Source organism: Agelaius phoeniceus, chromosome 4 (assembly GCF_051311805.1).
Source record: "Agelaius phoeniceus isolate bAgePho1 chromosome 4, bAgePho1.hap1, whole genome shotgun sequence".
Taxonomy (NCBI): domain Eukaryota; kingdom Metazoa; phylum Chordata; class Aves; order Passeriformes; family Icteridae; genus Agelaius; species Agelaius phoeniceus.
The window spans coordinates 27,333,231-27,360,193 of record NC_135268.1 but is presented as its reverse complement, the minus strand read 5'-3'; the positions used below and the strand labels follow the sequence as shown (position 1 = coordinate 27,360,193).

General features: G+C 37.4%; 1 protein-coding gene across 1 annotated transcript in view; it reads right to left on the bottom strand.

Annotated features, from left to right (window-relative positions):
* Positions 1-26,963, bottom strand: part of COL25A1 (collagen type XXV alpha 1 chain) — a 298,659-nt gene that overhangs the window by 96,977 nt on the left and 174,719 nt on the right. Inside the window, exons 5-7 of the mRNA XM_077177163.1 lie at positions 23,175-23,192; positions 6,176-6,202; positions 5,984-6,010 (exon numbers count right to left, since the gene is read on the bottom strand). Of these exons, the coding sequence (XP_077033278.1) occupies positions 5,984-6,010; positions 6,176-6,202; positions 23,175-23,192 (72 nt within the window). The remainder of the gene's footprint in view (positions 1-5,983; positions 6,011-6,175; positions 6,203-23,174; positions 23,193-26,963) is intronic.

The window sequence follows — 26,963 nt, the reverse complement described above, 5'->3', positions numbered from 1 at the left end:
AATCACACTGCTAAAGTATGAAATTAAAACAGCACTCTGTGTCTGCTATATGCTTGATGCAACATACCATAAAAGAGAAAATATGCTTTTAGACATAAGAATCATCAAGTGCAGAAAAAATTCATAGCATTAAATGGAATTTAAATTATGCAAAATTGTATTTAATTAACATAATACTTTCACTCTAATACTATGCATTTTTGCTTTGACAAGATGTGGAATGAGGATCAAAATTACCAGCATGAAACATTTGGAAACAAATCTTCCTGTAACGTAACTGATTTACCTACATTAACTACAGTTCGCAATGTCAACCTGACCTCACTCCAAAAAACTGAGTTTTGCTTTTAGGGAAGGCAAGAAATCAGATTAGTTTATATACTACTATTTATTTTGTGAAGCAAATCTGTTCCTTTCTTTAAAAAGCCCCCAACAACAGCAATCAAACCAAAACCAAAACCCCCCAAAATAGAACGGCTTTAAAGAGGGTTGAAAAGTTAATGGTCATAGTTTAATCATCATTAAGTAATGAGCATTTTCTAATTTATGATTGAGGTGCTGATTCTAAGGAGATGAATAGAGGTTTTCCATGCATTGTCACTAGGAGCAGGAAAAGGCTCAAAATACTTATTAGATATTTCCAAGATACATATTAACTAATAATAATGCACATATATTTAAAGAAGGCTTTTTAAAATTTTCATTTAAAAAAATCAGGTCAAAATTTACTGCTTGCACACCTTTAATTTCCCTTCACTATGGCATAGTTTATAAAGGTTGTGTCTATAATAGAACAAGTGAAGCAATACTTCAATTTGAAAAGAGAGCTCATGTTTATATATAAGCACACATTTGTATTTAGTTATTTCAGTAAATAGACTGCTTCCAGGACTTCTTTTGTCAATATTAGGTAATTTTGAAGTAGTCTGTCAGCAGAGAAGAGTAGAAGTTGCAAAGCAACGATTTCTCTATACCAGGCAGCAAATAAGTAGCAAATATATTAACAGGGAGTAGTAAACAGGGAGAAGGGTTAACTAGAAAAGAACATTATACCTCCATCTCAACCTGTTTTAACAAGACTCAAGGAATGTTTTTAATCTTGAAGTCAATAAAGGTTAACAAAATAAAATAAACTTCTGAGTTCCTATCTTTTCTAGAACTTCATCTTTCCTGCTTAAGATATTTAATAGATATTATCAGTTCTGTGCCATCCCAGCCAACGGGAAAATTTATTTAAACATAACTAAAGTAGAAAATTATTTTGTGGAAATACTTAAGTATGGCTTCTGGGTGGTATCCTATTTCACCTAGCCCAAAACCAATTTTAAAACCCGCTTCTAGCTAATTATTTCTAGCCCTGGTAAGCAAGAAATCTCTCATGTATCTGAGATAAAGGACAGAAGATATTTATTATGTCATTTAGAGATGGCTGAGAAAAGACTAAGAATCATAGAGTCACTAGAGTTGGAAAATACCTCCAAGATCATCAAGCCCAACTTCCAACTGAACACCAACCTCATCCACTAGGCAGGTCACCTGGTCATGAAAGAATATCAGGTTTGCCAAGCAGGGCCTCCTTTTCCTGAATCCATGCCAGCTGGGCCTCATCCCCTGGATGTCCTGTACATGCTGCATGATCTTATCCAACATGATCTCCTCCATAACTTTTCCTGGCACTGAGGTCAGGCTGACAAACCCATAGTTCTCCAGATCCTCTTTCTGAGCATTCTTGTAGCTGGGTGTCACCTGGGCAACCTCCAGTCATCTGGGACCCCCACAGGTGGCCAGGACTGATGATAAATGATGGAGAGTGGCCTGGCCAGCTCTTCCACAGCTCCCTCAGCACCTTCATGTGAACCCCATCTGACCCCAGAGACTTGTGAGCTTCTGAGTGGCACAGCAGGAATAACTGCTTCCTCCTGGGTTGTAGGGGGTCTCTTCAGATCCCAATCCCTGTCAGCCAGATCAGCGGGCTGGTTGCCCTTGGGACAACCAGTCTTTCTGTTGAAGACTGAGGCAAAGAAGGCATTAAGTACCTCAGCCTTTTCCTCAGCCTTGATTACAAAGCTTCCCTCCACATCCACTAAGCCATTCCATACTAGCTGTTCGGATCCCAAACATTCACCTCTGTAGACCTGTTTCCATTATAAAGATACAGTCTCTACTTGGACAATAAATCCTTTGAAATCCTACCATTGTGAAATTTTCAAAGGCTTTTTTTTAAATTGGACTAGAGCTCAACAACTGTAACTGAGCAGCCTCATATCACCATTTATTCTAACAGTCCACAGGCTAAACTCCATCATTTTTAATTTTCTCATGGCTCAGGACAGTAAAGCAAATCTCCATGGACATTTCATGAAGCCATGCCCTCTGCAAAAAGAAGAGCATCCAAAAGATATATTATTACCATTTCTTACACTGGTATCAAGGAAATCTAGTTCTGCATTTGACCTAAATGCTTGGCCAACCAGAACTTTAGAGTAATTAAGAGATCTGATATAAAAATACATAAAGAGATAAAAAAATAATTTTTCCAAATAAGATCAGGATACACCATCACTACCTTATTGGTGGTCTCATGTGATTAAGAGCTATATTAACTTGCTGCTCAAACTCACACTCAGGGTATGAATTTCTGTACCACTCACACTACTAGAATGTGTTTTGGCTTGTATTTTCTACACAATATGGACATTGGTAGATCAAGCCACATGGCATTACAAACTAGAACCCTTAGGCCATCTCTGCTCAATGAAGGATACTGATCCACAGACTACTTCTGAACACTTAAGAAAACTTATCAGATTCTTGGAAAAAAAAAAAAAAAAACAACAACGAAAAACCCACTCAAAAACCAGCCACATTATTCTAAAAATACAAGGGCTTGACCTCTGGCTGGTATTTGCATGGCTGAGTTCTTAGTGTATGACTCTACTGAAGGAATTTTCAAAAAAACCTGAAACTACAAAGCAGTTCAGTATATAGCCTACTTGGCCAGTGACTGTCAACATTTTGAGATAACTGATTACTATTTTTATGGTTTTGAAATTATTTCAGAAAGATCAATCCCTCAAAAACATCTCATGGTGAAAAAACATGGGTGGGACAGAAAAAAATATCTTTTCCTCTTGCAAAACGTTCTCACATATATCCTTCTATTTTCTGATCAGCAGATCTTTGGAAGTTTAAGGTCTCATCTTGATTTGGACAGTCTTTACATTTTATTTTGATTTCTTTTACAAAAATGCCTAGAGGAAAGAAAGCAGCTTTTCTAAAGAAAAAGTGTCATTTTGAAATTTCAGTCATAGCTTGGAACACTATAAGTTTTTGCTAAGTTAATCGCTTGTTTCAAGCCAGTATGTAAAAATATAAACCCAAAGAAACTTCAGGTTCCATACCTGTAAAAGATGAATTAGCACTAAAACGTTCACTGCTCTTAGATATTATATTCAATCTGTCTGCAAACTTGTCACATCCAAGTGTTAATGTCATGCCCCAGTTACTTTCAGGTACAATATTTCTCAAAAATAATATTGTATGACATTACCTCCAAACCCATTTATTTTACACACGCAGTGATGGAAAACTGTGTGCAAAGGTAACCAACCAGGACTAAATGGGTTTAGTTTCATTTGGTGCATGAGTGGCTTACACATAAAAATTCTATTAATTATATTGTAAATCCCCTGGCACAGCAGGTTGAGCAGACTCACCCTGAAGACAGTTATCAGAAGAGATAACTGCTGTACCATGAAACATTAAATGGTCAGAGGCTTCATGGTACTTATTACTTGTGAAATATGGAGGGGAATAAAGGAGAAGAGGCTGTAGAACACATTCAGAATAGATTAAGGGAAAACCAACAACACTGGGCAAATTTCCCAAGTTCAATCCATATACTTAAAAAGGAGGTATGTCACTACAACCTGCATTGACTAAGGAGTTGGTAAAGTTTCAGCTTGTCCAGAAGATGCTAATCATCACCTCTTCCTCCCCACTGCTGACCTTACTGAATTCCTTTTCTGTAATCAGATACAGAATTCAGTCTCAAGTGCCAGCTGCTGCTGCAGATACAACTTCGTGATGTCCTTGTATAAGAATTCCTCAGGTTGGATATTTTCTGCTTTTTATCTGCACTTGATTTACCAAACCCACAAACAGTCATAACCATGATTTGTATGGCTCAGTAAGGACTCTACTGCCCTCCTGTATATGGAGTATGTCTTGGCAAAGTAGGACTCAACAAGCTCTGTGTAGCAGAGGTCCCATTGCAGTAACACTGACCAAACCTGCATCTTCTTCTTGGGCATTGCCAACACCTCCACACCAGGAACTGAAAGCCACATATGCTTAACCACTTAACAGTTCTTACATCTACATCTCTTCAACATTTTGCCAAGATTTCTGCATCATCATTCCCTTGTGTTGATACCACTTCATTTGTTCTCCAGTGTTCAGGCCTCTGGGGCTTTCCCTGGAAACTTCTCTGATAGTCATAATTCCAGATTCTTATCCTCAGCTATGTAATGCTCTTCACAACACTGCTCTTCCATATTTGTTATTGCACCCTCTCTGATACTGCCATCAAATTTGACCTCCTGTTTTTTGAATCTAAAGCCTGTGAATGTGAATGTAAGAACATGCATTCTTCTGCATGTAAGGACACTTAGTGTGAGCACTTGCACTCGAGCCTGTCTTATGCCACCTGAATTGAGCATCCTCTCCTAAGTCACAGGCACTGCACTGCTCTCCTCCCCTGCATTCCTCTCTCCTCACATTCCCTGCAAAGCTCTATAGCACAGAACCAGACAAAATACATAGCCCAGTATGAGAGAGACACTAAATTTGCTTAGAAGTTAAAAGAAAATTTTTACATTATTCAGAATCTTTAGTTTGTATATTAGTTACCTAGAAAAAAAGCTGTCATTGTTACTCTCTACTTTCTTTTCTATTTATTTAAGTAGTTTTCCAACTCCTACTGAGTTTCAACTGAAATAATATTTAAAGCTGTTCACTCTCAGGCTGGTGACTTTATGATGTGCAGCCCTAGCACCAAGCATAACAGGGCACCCTGGCAGTTAACAGAACATCAAAATCAGCTGTAAAAGCATGTTGTGACTTTAGATAATCTTATTGCTGAAAAAAAAATGTAAAATCCAATTAAATCAAATTATATGAAACAAAACAGTAGAATGAAATAAAGCTGCAAATTCAAAATATTTAGCAAAGTTAACAGAAGAAAGTAATCCATGGAACATACTGTTATGGGAAAAATTATAAACATGTAACCAAAGAGAGTTCTTATATCATCTGAACAATGTAACCAAGCGTTTTCTAATGAAGCACAGATGTAAAGAAGAGTGCATTAGCACAGCCAATCCATTCGAACTTTCACTCCTGTATTCCTCTACTTCTCTGTTAAAATAAACATGACATTTAGAAATTAAAAGAACCTTCTCATTTCCTCAATTAAATCATGTTCTGTCCGGATTGTAACTACAAGGTGATAATATTATCATTATTAAAAATATTAAATACATATATGTCAGGAAAAAAGCTAATACATGCATACATTATATTTGTTTATAATTCACTAAATATTAGCTACATTTTACATGAAATCTAGAAGTATATTTATTAGAAACCCTCTGGCCCTCTGCATTGTGGAAGCCCATGCATGGCATGAACACATTGCTGGGGAAACTGAATGGTGTGGTTAGGAAAGCCAGTTTTACACAGCAGAGCAAAATCACTGTGGAACCTGCTTCCACCCACAATGGAAACTTTACACTTTGGAATCACCCAAATCTTCCCAGACACCTCCTGCTCATGTTACTGTCCTGCAGACACTTCAACATGCAGGGTAAATGCAGCTAATAAGCATAATTAGCTCAAACAGTGTATTTTAATTTAGTTTTGCACTAAAGACTAATTGCCTACTCAGCGAAGGGGAAGTGGAACATTTTTTTAAGATGCTTACCCGAGGGCCCTGATCACCTTGATCTCCCTGCAAAGTGGAAAGATGAGATGATAGGTTTAACACAGCATCTGTGTGCTACCCAGCTCTCTTACATAATCTAACATTTCACTGCATCAATACAAACAGTCTCTTGAGTTCATGCTGGGAGGGCTTTCCAGTCACCTTGTAAGAATCACCCGAACACCAACTCACCTTCTCGCCTTTTGGACCAGGAGGGCCCTGAAAGAAACAAAGGCAAAGATTATTTACTGATGCTGATGAAGTCCTGGGATACAGCAAGAAACAGGTCTGTGTCAATCTGCAATTTCTTCCCAACAATATATATCCTTATAATTTTTAACTCTGGAATGCCAGTGCTTTTCCAGAGCTGGTTTATGTACTAATAATAGGGACTGCACACTATTTCTTGAATAGTTTGCTAATGTGCATTGAATCAGTTTACTCAGACAAGCAAAACTATGCCTGAAATGGCAAAATATCTACAGATTTCACTTAGGGACAATAGTTTATCTCCTATCAGATTTAAAAAAGTTTTCTTAGACTGTAAAAGTTCTTTGCAAGAGCACTTAATAAATTCAAATACATATAAATCTGTCATGTATTTTGGCACCCTCCTTGTATCAGATTGCCAAAGAAAAATGGATTTGAAATTCTAAAAGGAGGGTTTTCATTCCTTTCTTTGGCAATACTGATGTTTAGTCTCAAGCAGACTTTTTAGGCAAAATGAGCACTTTGTGTAACATGATTTTGCAGGAGTATTACTTTTTGTTACTTACCACCCAACAAACAGTAAGGTGACAGAATCACAAATAGGAAGTCCTTTCCTATTCCATTTTTATTAGCACTTTTCAGAAAGGTAGCAGCAGGTTTCTAAACCACTAGTTTTTCAGGTTAGTATCTTGTGAATAAAAATGCTATCAGTCTGCAAAAAACTGTCTGCTTACACAGTACAGACTCTACCTCCAGCTTTCTGAAAGATATGCAGGTGTTTCATTACAAAGAAGGATCTGAGATACATATGAAAGCAGCTGTAAACAGAGAAGGAGCCATTCAAGCCAGCATGGTTCACTGTGATAACACAAAGAGAGCATGGCAGTGTGTGTGTGTTTGTGAGGGTTTATTGTGAGGTTTGCAGAACAAGAAAAGATTGTCACTAACAACACGAGTAAAAAATTCATGTGGTTCAAATAAGTGCAATGGAATGGAGGTCAGTCTGCTGTGTATTAAAGACGTGATCAACCACAGGCAAGTCTTTGAGAATCCCTATTGTAGCCAATTTTCTGCTTAGTTTTAAGGGCTTCTGATACATGCCAGAGGAGAGCATCTGCTGCTGAATCAAAGGAATTAAAGCATATGCCATTCCTTGCATGGCCTGCCATCTCTTCTGTCTGCTGCAGAGGACATAGAAACAAGTTTGCCTCCTGATGTCCCCAGGTCTCCTTCAGGGAGCACAGTGCTCACTGCCAGCTGAGTGGAAACTCTCTGCTCAATTAACTATGACCCTGGCCCACTTTGCATTGCCCTGCAAGCACTTGGCCTCTTTAAAAACACATGAAACAAAATAATTTAATTAATAGATACAACCTGGCTGCACCTTTAAGGTCTCTCCATATATTATTTTTAAGCATTAAGCCCTACTGTCCTTTCCCAGTTCACATAAATACATACTGGAAACTAAATGCAGCACTGTCAACTTTTAGCTACAGTCTCCCTATACATGTACTGTGACATGACATCACAGTAGAGCAGGTCTGCTCTAAAGCTTACATACATGCCACTGAGCTTGTGAATTTGTGGACTCATACCATCAGTAACACAGTACTGGGAGGAACTAAAATCAGTCAGTGCAGGCTGTTGCTGTCTTCTCCACAGCGAATGCGAAGCACAAGCGAAGGGCTGTGCTCACGTGTTCTGCCTCCTTGAATCACCAAGGCATTGCTGGCTCTGAATATCTCACTGCCTGCAAAGTGCAAATAGCATGACCCCTATCTGCTACAGTCAGAATCCTATTTCTCAGGCCTTAGGCATGAAATGATAGGTAACCTGACACGACTGAGACTGTAAACAGATGTTGTCCTGTGGGAGCTGTTGCTGCCTTCATTTAGATGCTCAGTGCCGTTCTTACACCCAAGAGTGGCCCTGCTCTGCTTCTGATGGGTTTTGGCTGATAACTTCTCTGAAGCATGCTTGCCACAGCTCTGCCTGCTGGTAGAAACTACAACAGGAGAGATCATGTCAGCTGCCTAGACCAAGCTGGCTCACTGGAACAGAAACAAGCTAGAGCTGACATGAGGGGCTCAGCCACCAGATCTGCAGGGCTACTGCACTGTCTCCCTGGCACGACTGCTGGCAATTATGCTCAGCCATCACCAGTGCACAACTGGCCCCTTCCTCTACCCTGCATATTTTCCTCTGCTGAGAGTTCTCTGAAAGTACAACGTATACCCAAACATGCTTTTTAATAAGACTGAATCATATCTCTTTTTTTTTCCTCCTTCTTCTGTGCAGGATTTTCTGAAAACAATTCTGAAACCATAATCAGATTTTGCTTTGTTTTTTATTGCTTGGTGTTTTCTCTCCCTGAGTGCCAGACACCATCATCTCTAACACGTCACCCTTCCAGCACACAAATTTTTCATAAAAGTCTTCATAAACATCTGAAAATTTTATTTTACCAGGGCTGAAAAACAGCTTTTCAAAAGCCCACAAAAACACTTCTGGTGTGAACATTCTCACAAGTCTCTTCACTCGTATTTGCAATGCATTTGCTTTCTGCAAGTCTTGAAAAACAAACAAATAAATGCAAATAAAAATGGTTCTTTTAGATGCAAGTGAAGAGAACCAGTGGGGTTTCATCAAAATAAAAATTAATGGAATACTTTCATGGCTTGTTCATCCATCTCTGGCTTTTCCCCCACTGTTTCAATTGTCCTCTATTGTTTTCGCAACTTTAAACAGAAAATTCCTATCCTCAGCCTTTGACATCTTCTTTCCATTTGTGTTGAGAAATTCTCCCAAGGTTTTTACTGCAGAGTTTATTAGTGTGGGTACACTGAGTGGAGGCAGGGAGGAAGAAAAATCTGAGGGAAAGTTGGGTTTGTGGGGGTGGGGTGTAATTAGGAGACAGATTTGTTTAAAGGAGGGCAAGGTTTCTTCTGTTTAAGGGTACAGACACAAAGCACAGAGTGAGTAAAATAACACTAGTTTTGTAGGCCACAGCATGGACTTGCTGCTTTTTTTTCCCAGGGAGACTTCTGTGCTTTGGTTTATGAGATGGCAGAGATCAAGCCACAAGCTGCCGAACAAATGTGAAAGCATTTTGTGTAAGTTATATGAAACGTCTGAGGTCAGAGCATTTCTGAAATAACTTCACAGTGTTTTCACTGGAAACAGAGGCTCTTTTCTCAAAGTGTAATTATCTACTCCAGACTACTATACATTTCCAAGGAGAGTTTATAGCCTGTTTCACATAAGCAAGGCCTTGTAAATCTCAAACACATGCAAAATCTGCATTCATAATTAGGCAAAAAATACTACTGTTTTTAAACCAAGTTCTCCTACAGCAGACTGAAAGGCCTCCAGGCACCTGCCAGCTAAGAAGAGAGCTGAAATCAGGGTCAAATCCAAAAACCAGCCATATTCAGGATTGCTGACAGGTGACCCCCCACCTTTATTTTTTTTGCTATCAAAATCCCATTTCCATACTCTGAAGAAATTTTACATTATTATAAATAGGAATAGAAAGTCAAGAGAATGCAATAAACAGGAATAGAAAGTCAAGAAAATGCAATACTAGAAAACAGGAGACTGATCCTTGCAGTCTTCATCAAGCAACATTTCCTTATAATTAATTGAGTGTGATCAGCATGATTTTTTCCACACAGATGAAATTTTGTAATTCATTCCCTGAAAGATGCTAACTTTGAATTCCACCCTTGAGGCCATTGCCACCTATATGGTTTTGCAAAAGTTACACCCAGAGACCTCTTAAAAAGCCAGTAGTTGACTTATATTGGTTTTACAAACATTCATAATTATCAAAATTCTCTTACAGCTATTGTATTACAGTGCACATTCTCTCCACATACCTATTGCTACAGATCTGCCTTTAGCCACAATACAGGAAGCTCTGCTGCAAACTCACCCAAAAGGCTCCAAGCACTGATGGGACAGCAGAACTGAAAACAGTAAGGGATTCTTAGTACAGAGTACAAAGCAATGTTGAAGGTTCTGTACAAAGCTCTGCAGTCAGTAGAGAGGAGTGCAGGTTTTTCCTGACTCAGACAGGCCATACGATACCTCTGTAAAAAGGACCAGCCAGTCCCCAGCACAAGCTGGTGACAGCCAACCAACCAGCCAACAGAATGAGCTGGACTGTGACAGTCCCAGCTCCCACTGGGATCATCCACCCTCACAGCTCCTAAGGAATACGACATGCCAAATTTGACAGCTCCCATCAGACAGAGCTCCCACAGAAGACACAGGTGATAATAACCTTTCAGACACAGTCACTGCCTTCCTACATTCCCACCACAACAGCCACAAGCTAAGGCAAGCTGGCAGCTGGAGGAATGAGTGTAGTTTGCAAGGTTCAGCCTTCATTTTCATTTGGGACTGAGGAGTGTGCAGGGCAGTCATCCCTACCAGCAGCCACACTGTGACTGGCAGCCTAAGGCAGCAGCAGCCTTGCAGAAAGGAACACAAAAGTGAACCAGCTACTCCAATGTCACTGAGACAAATCCAAAAAGGGAATCAATTTCCCAGCTTAGTTTAACCACGTTTTCACAACTAAACAGCATGCCATACATTGCCAAAGTTACTTCAATATTGCAGATTACTTTAAGGGTAAAAGGTGGCTGTAGCATGTAACAATAAAATAATCAGATACAAAAGCTGAACTTTCTTTCTTTGAAACTTGGCTCATGATTTCGATAAATTACAAGAATCTGACTGGAACAACAATCCCCAGCTTATCCTGTAATCGCTGCAAAATACTAGGATCAGATATGCTGAATCACAGGAGGTTACACAGAGCATTATGAAACACCGCTGTGTATCATAACCATTCCAAAGTTCCTACACTCATTTCAGTCTCATGTCCACCATGCAAACCCTGAAATACTGAGTCAATGTGGTTTTGGCATCTGCTGAGCTTGGCCATGTGTTTACATATGCTAGTTTACAATGCCAACATTTCACCTTGCAACAATTTTACAAGTGCTCTGAAGAATTTTCAGTGAATCTGAACAGTTTCTACTGCTGAAGTGCCTTCCTTTTTACATGTTTTATTCTCCTTCTGTAATATGACTGACTTATGCTGAAAACATCAACCAACCACCTCTCAAAAGACTCTTAATAATATCTCATTTTTTCCCTCATATTCCAAAGTTTTTGTTAAAAATCCTAAGGCAGAGAAAAAGAAACCTGAATTTTTGGCATAATAAGGGTGACTGCCTTAAACCACATTATGTAAATGATTTAAGCTGAGAAACATAAAACTGATTTATATAGCAATCTAGATAAACAGCTCCATTAACATTCACAACAAGCAAATTATAAATGACTCCTGTTGTGAATTCATACAACTGTATTCAAAAGTCAGTGATTTATAGCCATATATAAATCAGACAAGTTTATAAACTACAGGCAGGAGAATACAGTCTACCCAAAATGTGTCAAGAAACCATTTAGACATTCATTTAGACATTCATTTCTCATGCAGTGCCCTAGCTGAGGTTGGGATAGGGTGCTTTTTTTTGAAACTTATAATACGGCTCACAAAAACCACCAGCTCACATTAGAAGCTGCACTAGAGTCACTGCTAACTCACTAATGCAGTACCCAGGAAAAAGCACAAGGCCCAGTGTCCCAGGCAAAAGGACACTAAAGGGGATCTCCTCTTCCTTTCTCTGATATTCTTTCTTTGATTAATCAGTAAGACTGTCATCTTCTCCTCACCCTTCCTTCTACAGACAAATATAACATTTTTCTTTGAAAGCCTACAAAGCAGCCCCAACAGCCCTACAAAAATTCTATGGTACAGAGGGTATCTGACTACGTACCCATTGCCTGAGCATGAAGAAACAAGGATCAGTTTTACTATTTCCACAAATTAATTTAAGTAAACATTATGATTCAAATCTTTTAAGTTTCTTGTGAGTCAAGCAGCTGCTGTATATGACAGTAAGACCAGTTATATGGTGGCAGAAAAAACTGGCACATTCCTAAAGAAAAGAAAATGGCTTCTGGTAAAGTCAAAAGCCTTCTGACTTTCACTTACTGCTCAGTGCACTGTAATACATGTATTTCCTGAATCTTGGCCCTCGTTCCCTTGTCCACAATGCACCTTCCAGTTCTCCTACTTGTCAGATAAACAAAACTTCACTAATAATGTTAGACAATTGATGCAATACTGTAAAAAAAAAAACCAAAACAACAACAACAACAAAAAAAACTAACCAAAAAAATCCACACCACAAAGGAAATGCCATTCTTGTAAAGTGGTAAAACAGGACAAAAAAGTACAGATGAAAAAACCTAATATTGCTGTATCTATCATGTTATTAAAAAAACAACCAGACCTTCTGATTTCAATAACAGGAAAGAAGGAAGATTGTGAGGAAAATACAAACACAATCTTTGTTACTTCAAAATCACAGAAACACAAAAATTTTTGGATGGAACTCAGAACTGCAGGAAGACATAATAAAACACAACTGATTTGGGCCCTACAGAACCAAAATTCAGAAAGTAGACTGAACAGGAAGCCTTTTTTCTATTATAACTACTATTATATTTGCTATTTCCGCTGCAGTCTCAGGATGTTTTGAAGTTCAATCTATGATTTTTAACAATATTTTTAATTACAACATAGTATCAGCTTCAGTGTTCAATATTTTGTTTATAAAACATTTCAAAAATGAGACATTTTTGATACAGATTGGTTGAGGCTTCCTACTCTTCCACCCATCCTCCAGCAGATCCCTGTCTCATTAGAATGTCCACCTAAGACTTGAAGAAGCATCATATGCTGTCTTAGAATCAGCAAACAGTTTGGGTTGGAAGGGTTTCAAGGTCATTTAGTCCATCCCCACTGCAATGAGCAGGAGCCACTCCAACTTGACCATTAAATAAGTACTTTTTACACTTCCTTTAGTAGATTTTTATTGACAGGCCAGTTCTCTCATTTATTCCTAAAAGTTTAGTAAGAAAAAGCTCCTCACTGGGAGTTAACAATTTCTTTTATTTCCAGAAACAGTAGTTCATATTCCAGTGTTCCAGCTATTTTTACCCTAAAACTTGGATGGTGGCTTTTGTAATTCAATCACCTCTGGTGTTTCCCTGATTTTTTACTAGCCTGGTAGATCATTCAGGTGAAATGACAGTGCCCTTTGCTCATTTAATATATAGATATATATTTTTTTTCTTTTTTACTTAAAAGAACCTTTTTGATGAGAATGGCAGGCTGAACTTCAGCTATTTTGAAGGAAACAGACAAAGGATGAAAGCAAGGGAAGGGGGGAGTTCCGGAGCAATGGAGATTCACCACTGCCACTCACTACCTACAGGAGAAGTACCCATGCTCATCAAAATACATCTTCCAAGCTCCCTAGCCTTTTGGATATTTCAACTTTGCTGTCTGCATTACTACTCTGTGATGAAACAGCATCCAAGAATCTACCAGGCAGATCCTTCTTTGACCAGCAGCTGAGCCTAGGAGATTTATGTACTTCATTAACAGATGCTGCACACGGTCCAGCTCTACAAAAAGTAGTAACTACACAGAAACAGATGATTGAAATAAAAAAAAAAAAACCCTCTCTGTTCATCTATCTGAAATCAGGGCTAGTTTAAAACCAGGTGGGTTTTTGAAGAATTTTGGCCTGTACCTGCTATCATATCAAGGCAAATTTATAAAGTAATAAAGGTTGAACTTATGTTAACAGCTCACATGTGAACAGCTCACATATGAACAAGGTTTTACAGATAACATGTATTTGCTGTATTTTTAACACTAAACCTATTTTCAGCCAGAGGATTCTAACACAGACTTTGAAATAGGGAAGGCCAATTCCATTTGTCCATTTACTATGATGACTCCACACCAGTTTCAGTAGCAATGCTTTGAGTTTCACTCAGTATTTCAAAGGCAAGGCATACTGTCTATACACTGGTTTTTTTTCCTTTCCAAATGTTGTTATTCAGTACAGGAGCTATTTTATCATTCAGGGTAGTAGAATGTCAAAGAAAGATTTAGATATTCCTTTGGTGTTGTCTGCAAATGCTACTGTAAAATGCTACTGTGAAAGATGTGTGTTAGATTACTTAAATCATGAATGGTTAAAAGAAAATGGCAGTAAATAGTAGTATAAAGCCACAGCCATGTAAAAAATAGCACCAGGGGTAGAAAGGCTTCTGAGGCATCCACAGATTAGGAGCAATGGGATTATTTCAGAAACCAGGTAACTTTTTAAACTTCAGGGTATGCTAATGCTTGGGAAGAATCTATTTTAGAAAAATACTACACATTCCTCTGAGAATCTTATTCTTCTTTCTTTCCTATGACCCCTTGGAAGTTCTGTAGTTCCTGTGCATGGGCTCCATTTCACAAGAATGGTGCCTGGGCTCCATTTCACAAGAACTGTCTGACAAATGTAATGATAAAAACTACATTGCACAAACCCACCTGAAGCGACCTCCAAGTATTAGGTTACCAAAAATGTTTCTGAACTATTCCAGGTACAAGGCATCGCTGAAAGAGGCAAAGCTTGACACTCTAAGTCATAACTCTAATCTTGACGGGGATGTGTCAATCCTTAGTCAAATTAACTTATTTAATGTCAAATAGTGTACAGAAAGAAAAGCACAAAAAAAGCATATAAAATAGTATTTATGTTACAGTAAGATAAACACCAGAACTAAAGATAAACACAATAACCAAATCTTTCATCTATTGTCACCAATTCCCTTATCTGCAAAGGGGAAAACTACAATGATGTATTTCATAGAGCTATTTTGAGAACTGTTCAGATTTGTGAAGTTCGAGATGGAACACCAGATAAATGCAGATGAATTTTTAATCAACTCCAAACATACACATACTTTTATATGCAGACATACGTAAAACTGAGATGACTGAATATATTTTTGTAACCTATAAGGCTGGAAACATCTTTATACAGGAAGGAATTTAAGACAACATAAAGTTTATTAAAAACAAAACTGTTTTCTCCTGAAGACTAAGAGTATGGACTACAAAATTCAGAACATCTTCAGGGGAAATTAAACACATATGTATATTTATACTTAAATGGATATTCATTCTTTTTGGCAAATGATCACTGGCAGACATATTGGGCAATATAGCTGGATTGTAATACTGAAAATACGTGATTCTCTTACATATTTCTCAGCAGCTCACAGCTCTTGAATATTACTCATGGATCTCAGTAAAAAACTATATTAGGAAATCCTACAGTGTTGTAGGGACAGACAAAGCATTTTTGAAATTGGCAATCTGGATCTAAGCCCACAAACAGAATGGACACTTCCATGCCGTGCTCAATAGTAACACTACTGGCAATACACAAAATACTCCAATGAAAGTAACTTCTGCATTTTCTGCCTTTTTCTTCCAACTTGAAACTTGACCCATAATTATAGGAAAGAGTAACATATCAGCACAGCTCTTATTGCCAGCATCAATTCAATATAAAAAAACCTACAGCATTTCTACTAACCCATCAATTTGCTTCAAGTAAAATTTCAGCTCACAGGAGTGTCACTTTAAAAAGGGAAATATAAATTTTGAAGGTTTCCTCTACCAGCCTGAGATCCAAATCTCCCAGGTCTGCTGAAGTTTACAGGACTTTCAAGCATCTAGCACAAAGCCTCAACAGCCTCTGAAATTATAATGGCTTTCAAAGGACTCTGATATTTTGAAAACCTTGCAGAAGACTAATGTCTTAGACATCACAGCATTATCTTCAAGTCACAATAAACTTGATGAAATACACGTTTTTATACCTCCTAATTTTTTTTATTAAAGCTAGTGAAACTACTGGGATCTGCAACAAATTGAGCTGGATTTCAAAGCTAAAATACAGCATGAAGATCACTAAAAATAATAAGCCAGCATGAGTTTAATATCAAATTAAAAACATGTGCAGCAGGATAGTAAAATACTATATAATATTCCTGAACACAGTTCAATATGTTGCTTTGACATGCTCCCTAATAGAACACAGAACACATGAGTGTATTTCTGCCATATGTAGAATAAGGAAGAAAATATGAATGTCATTTGATAAAGAAATTATTTAGGAATACAAGAAATATTTCAGAGTCCTTAATTATATTTTGACAATCCTTTGTAATGTCATAATGGAACCACAATACTAAGTTTGTAATTGCTTTTTTGTACTCATATGTACTCTGTTAAGCTAAGCAAAGGTTTACCAAATTAAGGCTTGCAAGTAATTTTTGCTTCACAGTTTCTCACTTTCTGTTAGAAGATCTACTATGCCCTGGTGACAGCTGGAACTTCTATATGAATAGATGGAATGCTAATGTGTGATTCCCCATCACATTTATACTGGCATATGTAACCAGTGAATCAGATCTTCATGATTATTTTATGAAAACAAACCCAATTCTTTTAAAAAATTAATGACACTACGATGAAGAAAAGTTGGTAACATCCTAAAAATAGAAAGCTCTCATGCATATTTTCTTTTAGAGTTTTAAATATTAGTTTTATGTATCGTCTAATTTTAGGGCTTGTTTTTTCAGACTAATAGTATCATAAATTGTTGCTATGTGAACTATGAAATAAGGAGATCAACTTCTAAAAGTTTTGCATCAAACTGTTTTCTAAGCCCATCTTCCAAGCTTTCTTTATCTTTTGCATACAGCTACTCCCAAAGGAGATCTGCAGATTCAGAAAAAGAAGCCACCTTCAAAGGAGCAGAATTTATTTTACAAGCTCATCCAGAGCTGATAATTATGTTGCATGAGGAGCCCTTTTCACAGAATTTTGTAGAATTAATATCCTTATTTTTTCTGTTTGTAGAAAATCAAACCCTAGACTGAATTGTAATTGTAAAATTAACAAAATTCAAGTCTGATACTTTCTGAATCAACCAAGAAAATAATAAATAAATTATCTGTTTCAGAAAATGCTGTGGAACATCTGAATATCTTGCCATTTCAGCACCAGATAGTTACTGAAATTGTAACTCAAAAAGAGCAAGTAAAAGAACACAGTAGCACGGTTGGGGTAGGAGTCTGGCCTCCTCCTGGTGTCTGACAGAGCCTGATGAGCAGAGCTCTAAAAAGTCAAATTATCTCCAACTTAGTTCACTTAGCAGGGGACTGTAGGGAAGTCATCAATCTGCCATTAGAGGCTCCTTTGCAATTCCTGACAAAAGGGTGGGAAAAGACAAATAAAAAAATATGTTGAAAGCAGAGCATAGTATCAAATTTTAAAAGAAGGTTTTTGTTGATGATTGGAAGTTTTACTCTCCTCTGCCTTTTTAAATTATGTGTAGTGCTTCTTTAGTGTTGGTACAACAGACAGTTCAGAACAATTTTCCCCTAAATCTCCAATTCTGTGCTCTCTTCTTTACTAACCAAAGAATCCTCTTACTTGCACTAGTACTGTCTGCATAGCCAAGAAAACCATTTAATATTCACTGCTCTTCTGGTTTACACATGTGCCCCTAGTCTACCAAGGCAAACTGAAGTGTTTTATATTTGAAAGTGCTCATTGTTGTTGTAAATGCCTTTTAACAAAATTAACTTCTATTTTATGACATATGAAGCTGAGAAAGCATCACACTTAAAAACAATTAAATGCACAATCTCCTTCTGAGAAGACACATTTCTGGCTTCTTTTGTGTCATAAACACTTATGTATACAGTAAATGAAGTTTTGAGCATGATTTCTCCTCTTAACATTCTCTGATGTGGTTGCTTTTAGCAACTAACATAAAATGAAAAGCCATGAAAATGGCATTTGTTTCTTCTTGTTCACAAATCAATATGGGCTGTTTCCTAAAAAGGTCTCACAATTACAATGGTGCTCACAAATGCTATTACCATTTAAGAAAGGAGAATGCCAACTAAACTCAAGCTCTGCCTGCTTAAACACATATGAAACGGTTTATTTATGTGATGCCCTCAGATTTGATCTCATAATTTACAGTAAATTGTTATTAGCAGGAAAGGCATCAAAGATTTATCTTTATTATTTGTACAAAAAAAGTAAGAAAAAGACATTTACAAGCTACTTAATATTAATAAACTAATTCTTTAAGTTTGACAGCAAAATCTGACCTGCAACTTGTAACTCAAAAGCAGATCAGCATTTCTATAATCAAACTGAATCATAAAATTCTTCAGCTGGATCAGAGGTTTAAAAAGGAGCACAGGGTATGAGTTTCTAGGAGAAATACCCCACAAGATCATTCTCCACAGTGAGAACAGCTGATGGCCTGTTGGTGAAACAGCATGTTTCACCTGGGATTCTCCCAGGAGCAGTAACTTCTCTGCACTGTGTACCTGAAAGTGAACTATTTTTCAGTCTTTGGCCGATTTTATATTTCATAAGTGTATTTCTTGCCTCCTTCCCCTACTCTCCATGTAAGTAAAGAGTCTTGAGACATTCATGAGAGGAAACTGCTAGAAAAAAAGGAATGTGGAGTTTACACCTCAATTTATGGTGATCAGAACAAAATAAACATGTCCAACTCTAGCAATCTGACAGGCAGAGGCCACTCTACAGCAATGGTCAATAGGCCATTATGTACCTTGCCCATAGCTTAAAAAGCCATAAAAACACACATGATCACTTGATGTTATCAACTGCCCCACTACTGAATGGAAAGCACTGAGAGCAATATTGGACAGGTTGTGGAATGAAGATAGCTATCCAAACCTACCAAAACTGAAAAGGAAGCTCAACAGGAATTAAAACACATTTTGTGTATACACCCCCTTTCCCATCCTTCCTACTGTCAGATACTCTTTTCTAAGCTCTAGGAGTGTTCTTACCATCACAGTGCTCTCTAGGAAGTGATAAATATCTTCCCTAGACTGCTGCCTTCCAAATCCACTCAAAACTAGGGCCTGTGGCCTGCTGTGATTCTCTGCCCTTTGACAAAACCCAGAAAACTAAAAATTAAAATGGTTCCCACCAACACTGTTGACAGCACAAGCCAGTAACAGCCAGTTTAACCATGAATCAGAATCTCTGTCATCAGAAATTAAAAATACTGCAGTCACATACCCTGATGCTTGATGGTGAAAAACAAGACACACATACATTTGTCACTGGAATTGCTATGGAAACCTTTATCATGTACCAGGCACTGGGAAATTTCAGGCTGTTACTACATCACGTCCATGGACGTGCCACACAAAGGAAAACAAGAATCTCATGAAAACAAGTATCAATCATTAACACTTTGTCCATTTTTAATGCAGACTTGGACAGCTGCCAAAGAGAAAGGAGAAGCATCTGTGAGGCTGCTGTGTGTCAAAGTCCCACACAGAGAGTGCTCATGTGTGCTGACATGAGAGACAAAGTATGTTGGGCTAGAGATGGGCCAGGGAGAGGATACTGCCCCAAAGAAGGAAACAGTTGGCTGGCTGAGACCAAGTCAAAACACCACCCTACCCCACACTTACAGTCTTTAATAGTTTTAGTTCAGCAAAATTTTTTTAAAGGATTGTTTTGTCTTCCTTCACCATGATATTTAAAGCATGGCTTCTAGTATTTACATGAATCTTACCTCTAAACAACAACAAAAAGTTTAAAATAGCCAGCCTTCTCTCTTTACCCAGATAGCACATGTCTTACAGAATTAACATTAGACTAGAAGCTAAACTTTGTTCTCTGACAAGCAGGAATACTTCTATTATTTAAAAAAGAGAAAGTATGAGCAGAATTTGGTTGTGTAGATTTACTGTGAGAAGAACCCTTTATGGTTCAAGCTAATCTAAATACATATTTATATTCCAGATAAGAAAAGGCAGAGTTTTTTTGGGTCACTCAAGAGTCAGAATTTAATTTCAGCAAAAATATTAAAGATTTTATTACTTGCTCTTCTAAAGAAAAACACAGCTTACATGGTATTTAAAGTAGCTTTCTTTTTAACAGAAAACTAAAATCATAAGAAGAGACTTTTTTTTTTTTTACAGATTAGGCTAGGAATTCTTTAGTTTTTTATCATAGTCTTTACTTTTCAGAGATGCAACAAAACCATAAGCTTTTTCTGGAAGGAAAAAAAAAAGCTGCCTGTAACTTGTAATAAAGCTTGTTGTTACTTAAAATGGGAAAATGTGAAGCAAAATTATATTTTGAAAAATTATCTTTATCTTGAAGAAAATAAGCAGTAAAAAAATTAAAATGATAGGAGGATGTGCCCAATAATTAGGTGCGTGTTAGGAGAATATGGAGTGTACTTTATAAAACCATTGTAAAAAAGAATAGGGGTTAATAAAACAGTGAGTATAGAAATGATTAGAATTTATCCCTGACCTTAGCATAGACTTGCATGGCTAGGACACCAGAAACTTCCTAAGTGCTTCTCCAATCAGCATAACAATTTTGTTCTTTGAAGCCATGAAGACTTTACTTAGTAACCGAACTGATCAATACTTTAAATTTTGAGTTTCTCAGGAACGCAGTTAAGACCAGGGAAATTGCAGATAATCATAATAGACTGGAATTTCTGCATTACTTAATGACATGCCAAGGGGTTTTGATTTATTTTATCCGTATGGGAACGAATTCTGTTTTCTGTGGATACTTTTGATTTTTAAAAGTCTCGAGATTTTCAACAACAGCTTCCAATATTTAAAAAACTCCACTTTTAATATTTTAAAAATGCTGTTTCACCAAGTTATCTGGATCTGAGTTTCAATTTAAGGGGATAAATTTCTAAATCTACAGCCTGCCAGTAATTGCCCGAGACTCGCAGATGTCAACACTGGCTAGAAAGCAATTCAGCAGCAGGGTTATCTGGTTCAGTAGCTGCCTACAGTCAGAATCTGGAATTAGGAGGTGCAAATGTGCACAGCTAGTGTCATGTGAGAGATTGCCTAGGTATCCAAGACAGCTGCCTGTGACTGACAGCTACAACCACAGCCCAGCACAGACTCCAGCCCGTCCATAAAACAGCCAGTGGCTGAGGCCAGAGACACTGGATCAATTCACACAGCAGCAAATGCCTGAATGCAGACAATGTAACTGAGCCCAAGGAGTCTGCCATGAGCTGAACAGGTTTCTAGGTGCACTGAGTATTGATTTAACCTTCACTGACTGCCAGGAGGGCTCAGACACCTCCTAGGTCTACACCTACACAACACAAGCTTCTGAGTTTAGGCATCTTAATGTAAAGCTGAACACGACTCTGTTTCATGCCCTTATGGCTTCCCCACCAGTGCTCCCAAAAGAATTATTCCTGGACTCAGCCAGTCGAAATGCCTGAGTAAACACATATCCTCCTGACACAGTAAGAGCATCTTCAGCTGAAAAGGAGGAAAAGGCATTATTAAGAATAATGATACGTATTACTGAGAACAATGGTGATGACCCAGAGGTGAGCATTTCCACTGGAAGGAATTACTGAACTTCATATGTAAGAATTCTCTCTCAAATTATGGGGAACATTTTTAGAGGGCTTTTTCTTTTTAGAGGGCTTTGGTTTGCACCTCACTTCTCTTACACCCTGATGAGATTTCTCTGCCTTTCTGCCCTTGAAACAGTGCTGAACGCTACCATCTCCATGTGGCTCCTTGCCTACAGCTATCCCAGGGCATTTCATGTAGAGATGTGAGCTCCAAAGACTGAGCAGCTGTTTACAAGCATTAGGCAAGAGACACTCTCTAAGCAACTGAAATGTGGGAGGTGAGAGTCCAAACCCAGAAGGAAAGGACACGGGTGGCAGCACAAGTTAACATCAACTGGAGGGCAGCCCACAGGCTCAAGAATCAGCCTCAGGTCCTCAACAGAGCTTGTTCAGAGCTGCAGTGCCACACAGAATTACAGTCTCTCTCTTCATCAGCACAGAGCCTGAAGATACCTCTCTGTATAGTCCATACATCAAGAGCCTATTGTGAAACATAAGTGCCACGGGCAGTGGTCATCTCCAGTATCATATGGATTTCTTACATAGTTCTGTTAAATGGAGCCTGGCACTGCAAGGATACTGTGCATTCAGGCCAAGTGGTTTAAGGGTTTGTAAATCAATATGTCTTTCAAAAGAAAATGATGTTTAGAAACTAAAAAATCTAAAATAAATGCTTGCATCTCATAAGGAAAATCTTAAAAAAATTGCCAGTCAATATGGTGGTAAAGCTCTAACTTTCAATTATGATGCTGAAATATAAAAGACCCTCATAGAAATCCTGGTTTGGGCAACTAAATTGTGCTAAGACAGTTCCACAGACCAAAGCTTACTTCCCACAAAGCATATAGAGCATACAAATGCCTGAGTTTCTCAACTGATTTCACTAAGTATGGCATTGGTACTGGCTTGGTAATTTATTTGTTTTCATATTTCCTTGCTCTTCCATATTTTTATAGCACTCAAATAATTCCCATTTCATTTTTGCAATATGTAATGTTTCCTTTCTGCTGGTCTATTTCTTCCTTAGAACTGAAGTTAGGTCCCTAGATTTCCACGTCTTCAATTACAGCTCACAAGACAAAGTTCTACTATTCTTAAATAAAGCAGAACTAATTCAAAGCAGTGTATCTAATTAATCAAAACAGCTAGCAGTGCAATATTTAAAATAACTGAGGGCTGCCTGGATTATAGCAACATTATTAGCATGTGATTAATAAGCAGTTGAAGTATTACATTTGCTACACATTTGCTAAGTTATTTTATCTTGCTTTAAAGTTTGGTGGCAAAGTTTCAAGCCATAGTTAGGAGATTTGCTCTATTCAGTATTATGTTGTTAACCCCACCATCTGGTCAGACAGCTGAGGGAACTTAACCATATGTGGGGGGCATATTTCTCTCTTGGGAAATATTTTTCTTACAGAATTATGCAATGGTTATCAGTTTCTATCTTACTACAGTAGGATCAAAAAATAAAGTAAAATACTTTGTAGACAACCTGAGCTCAGTGGGCCTTGTATTTAACTGTTACTTATGTAAGAAAATAAGATGGCACTTACTTGAGGACCAGGCTGACCCTGAAAAAAAACAAGAAAAACATAAGATTATGGAAAGTTATGACAAAGATGAACTCTTTAAATAGTAGAAAATAGTTACAGTTCTCTCTAATAAGGAGCTAACAAAATATACAGTGACTGCATTGAAGTCAGATTTTGGACTCTTAAGCTGATATGGAATTTGAGTGTTTTAATTCAAACTGATGAACTTTCTTGCAACTAACTGATTCTAGAAATAAATTACAATAACATATCAAAACTGCATTTGAGAAACTTCTTATTTTAGATATCATTAACAATTTGGAAATGATAGGAGGACTTAATTAGCAGTTCTTAAGTGAGAAAGAAGTCAGAGGTGCTGAGTTGATTCAGAGCAGGTAATATGGGTTTTTTGCTCTTTCATTTCTTTATTATGACTCCCCTCCATACTTTAAGGAGATGCTAATTATTTAATATTACTGCTTGTTGAATGAACAAAGTCTCAAAACTGGAGGAACACACTGCTGGACAAACAGCAATCTTTTTGCCATTGCTACAGGCACCATCATTTTAAGCAAGTATAAATCAGTATTTAAACCAGCAACTGTGGAAGTTCTGAGATGAGCTTTTGTCAGTCAATCCAAGAAGACAGCTGATACATTTCCTCTCCCTTATTTATCAACATCCCCTTTAGATCACTCCTGGACAAGTGGAGAGGCACCCTTTGCCCACTGAGTATTTCTTCTTGCTGCAAGCCCATACAGACCAGAATTCCTATCCCTAATTTCCCTAAATATGAAAAGCCAATGAAAGTCATGAATTTAGTGCCCTTAACAGAAATTACTTGCATGAAGCAGAATTATTTTAGCAAACAGTACAGTAGCTGGGACTATAAACAACATGACCCAGAGAATGTAAGACAGAGAAAAATAATTACATATTTCTCCTTAGAGAATTCCTTTAAATGCCTAGGGCTACCTTAGCCTCTGGTGTTTTATGACAACTAAAATAATACTTCAGTTAAACTGAGACTATGTTTCCTTTTGTTGACAGAAACTGAGCGTGGAGACTTCTTTTAAATCATATAAAACCTTTTCAGCTGGAAGGTACTTTTACAGAGAGCTGAAACTTTTCTGCCTGAACCTCAGGAAATACTTTTTTACTGTTAACCAAGCATGGGACCATGGGAGATTGTGGAGTTTCCATTCTTGAAGACACTCAAAAACCATCTAGACATGATCCTGGGCAAACTGCTCAAGACAGCTCTACTTGAGCAGAGAGGTTACACCAGATGACCTCCAGAGATCCCTTCCAACTCAACTTCAACCATCCTGTGATTCTGGGCAATTTTAGATGGGGTGGGAGGGAGAAGCATTTCAAATGGGAACCATTATCAACACAAAAAGTAAATGAAGAAATGCTTTTTATAGTAACTAATGAAACTTCTTGTGCCACACAATAAAATGGTATTTAAATTCACACCAAGGTTTTAAAATATTTTTTTAAATATATGGAGTCACATTACAGAGAAATAATGGTAAAATACAGAATTATTGTGGCTATCTAATCTTTACACTGAATGCAGCATAAAGTATTCCTTGTTGGGGATGCTGCAGTTTTCTATTCATTCTTTAGAACAAAACTGCACCATAGAGAATATAAAAAACCCAAACTTACTGGCTGAGGTTGGCAGTTCAAGTATTAGCTAAAACTTTCTGAGTTGGTGAGCTCGATGAAATTACACATCATGCTGGGTTAATGAATATGATTGAGACTCCTCAGCACTCATATATTACCTCAATCTTCCCCTCACAGCAGGTTTTAAGCTATTCTATGTTATACCTGATCTTAAAATCATCAGGAATTGCTTATATATCAGTACTGGGCAGCCAGTACAATAAAATCGTATAAATTACCTAAACTGAGGTCTGTGCCTGCAAACTTTATACATAGAATTCAGAACACATTTGCTCACAACAGTATCTAAAGTTGCAATATATTTTGACCAAATCATTAAAGGCTGTCCCAACATATATATATATTAAAAAAGCCCAAACTTAAATGAAGGTCTGAAATTACCAAAATGTTTCAACAAAGAGTTGATTTAAAGCCGTAGAAAGCAAATAAACCAAATATATGCATATTTATTTCAACAATGAGATATGAAAATTGACTTTTTTTCCTTCATCTAAGACATAGAGGCTGCTAAAGGTCCACATGGTACATGCTATATGTATGATACAAGACACATACACACATAACACAAACATATCCTGAATTGAATATGAGGTGAGGGTTGCAGTCATGCTGCCACAAAAGTGTTTTCTACTTTCAACAGAATCACTACTTTGCCTTCCTGGTACTGAGCATTTCTAATTATCTTATTTCAAGTCTCCAATACAGAAAAAGCTGGAAAATGAATTTTTATAGGACAACATTTTTTCAAGCAGACAGAAAACTCTATGAGATATTGGGGACTAAAATCACTGCATTACTCTTAGTTTATATATGCTGCCAATATTACAATTATCCTGCATTTCGCTATAAATGCAGATGCTGAATACAAAAGTACTCAAAAGCAGGATGATTTTAACCCCCTGGCTATTAGCTCCTTCAGCATGGAAGGAAATTTGCACTAGTGAAGGTAATTATTTTCTGGTTTTTACAATGGTTCCTAACCCTTCAATATTTTTGAGTAGTCTTATCTACTCCTTGCCCTACTATCCACTGCAGTTACAGTAGAATTTTCCCTTCTCAAAAGTGATCCAGTAAATGACACTACCCAGAGGGTGCAACAAGCACTGAATTATGGAACTCATCAGCTCTTCTTACAAAGGTATGGGTAGAAAAGCATCACAACGCTGACATTTTTGATAGTAAAGGGTTATTGTCACACAACAGCAATTCAAAAAGCGGGACACAAAAAAAAAGGCTGCTAATTTTGCCATCTCTCCTTTTTGTATGTTGTGAAAGGGTCAGGAATAAAGCTCCTTGAGTTACTTTGGTGTTCATTAAAGAACCCTCTAACATGAATTCAATCTGATATCATAACTCATTGCAGAAAGCTCAATCTCAATTTATCTGCTTGTGTTCCCAAAATGGCCTCAGAACTGTTGAATGATATCAGTCTGGTTCACTGCTGCATAAATCACCCCCAGTTCACGTCCCTTGTGGACTAAAATGTTTTAGCTGTAAGTCTTTCTCTAACTTTTAGATAAACAATGGAGAGAAAACACTGTTCAAGATTGAAAAGTCAGCATTACTCTGATTTTTGTCTAATGAATATCTCTTTATTCAAATCTGTTACATACTCTAAAATTGATTCATTGATTCTAGCTACCAACTAATTGCAGTCTTTGCAGGCATTTAGGGATCAGTCCCACCACCACTGACTGGTTGGGTGCATTTTGGTGGCTGCTGCTTTGAACCCCAGACTCTTGCTCATATACTTGATTATCCCAACTGAATGCTTTTTATTTTTTAATTTTAATCTAAATTACTGCAGTGGGTATAGCTGCATAATATCTCATGGTTTCAGTAAAATCTCCAGAACCATTTTCCCTTCTGTATTCCTATTTACTGGCTTAATACACTACTTGGAGGCAAAAAAAGGGATTTGGTAACCTATTCTAATTGCCATGATGGAAAGTCTTCTACTGTTGTCAGTTAATCCCTTCCTAGAAATTGAAACCAATATTAGCTGCTGATATATAAATTATATTAAAGCAAAAAGAAAAAAATCCATGGTGTAACTAAAGTCAACAGGCAAATTATCAATCCCCTAAAAGAGATTAAAGAAAAAGATTATTGACA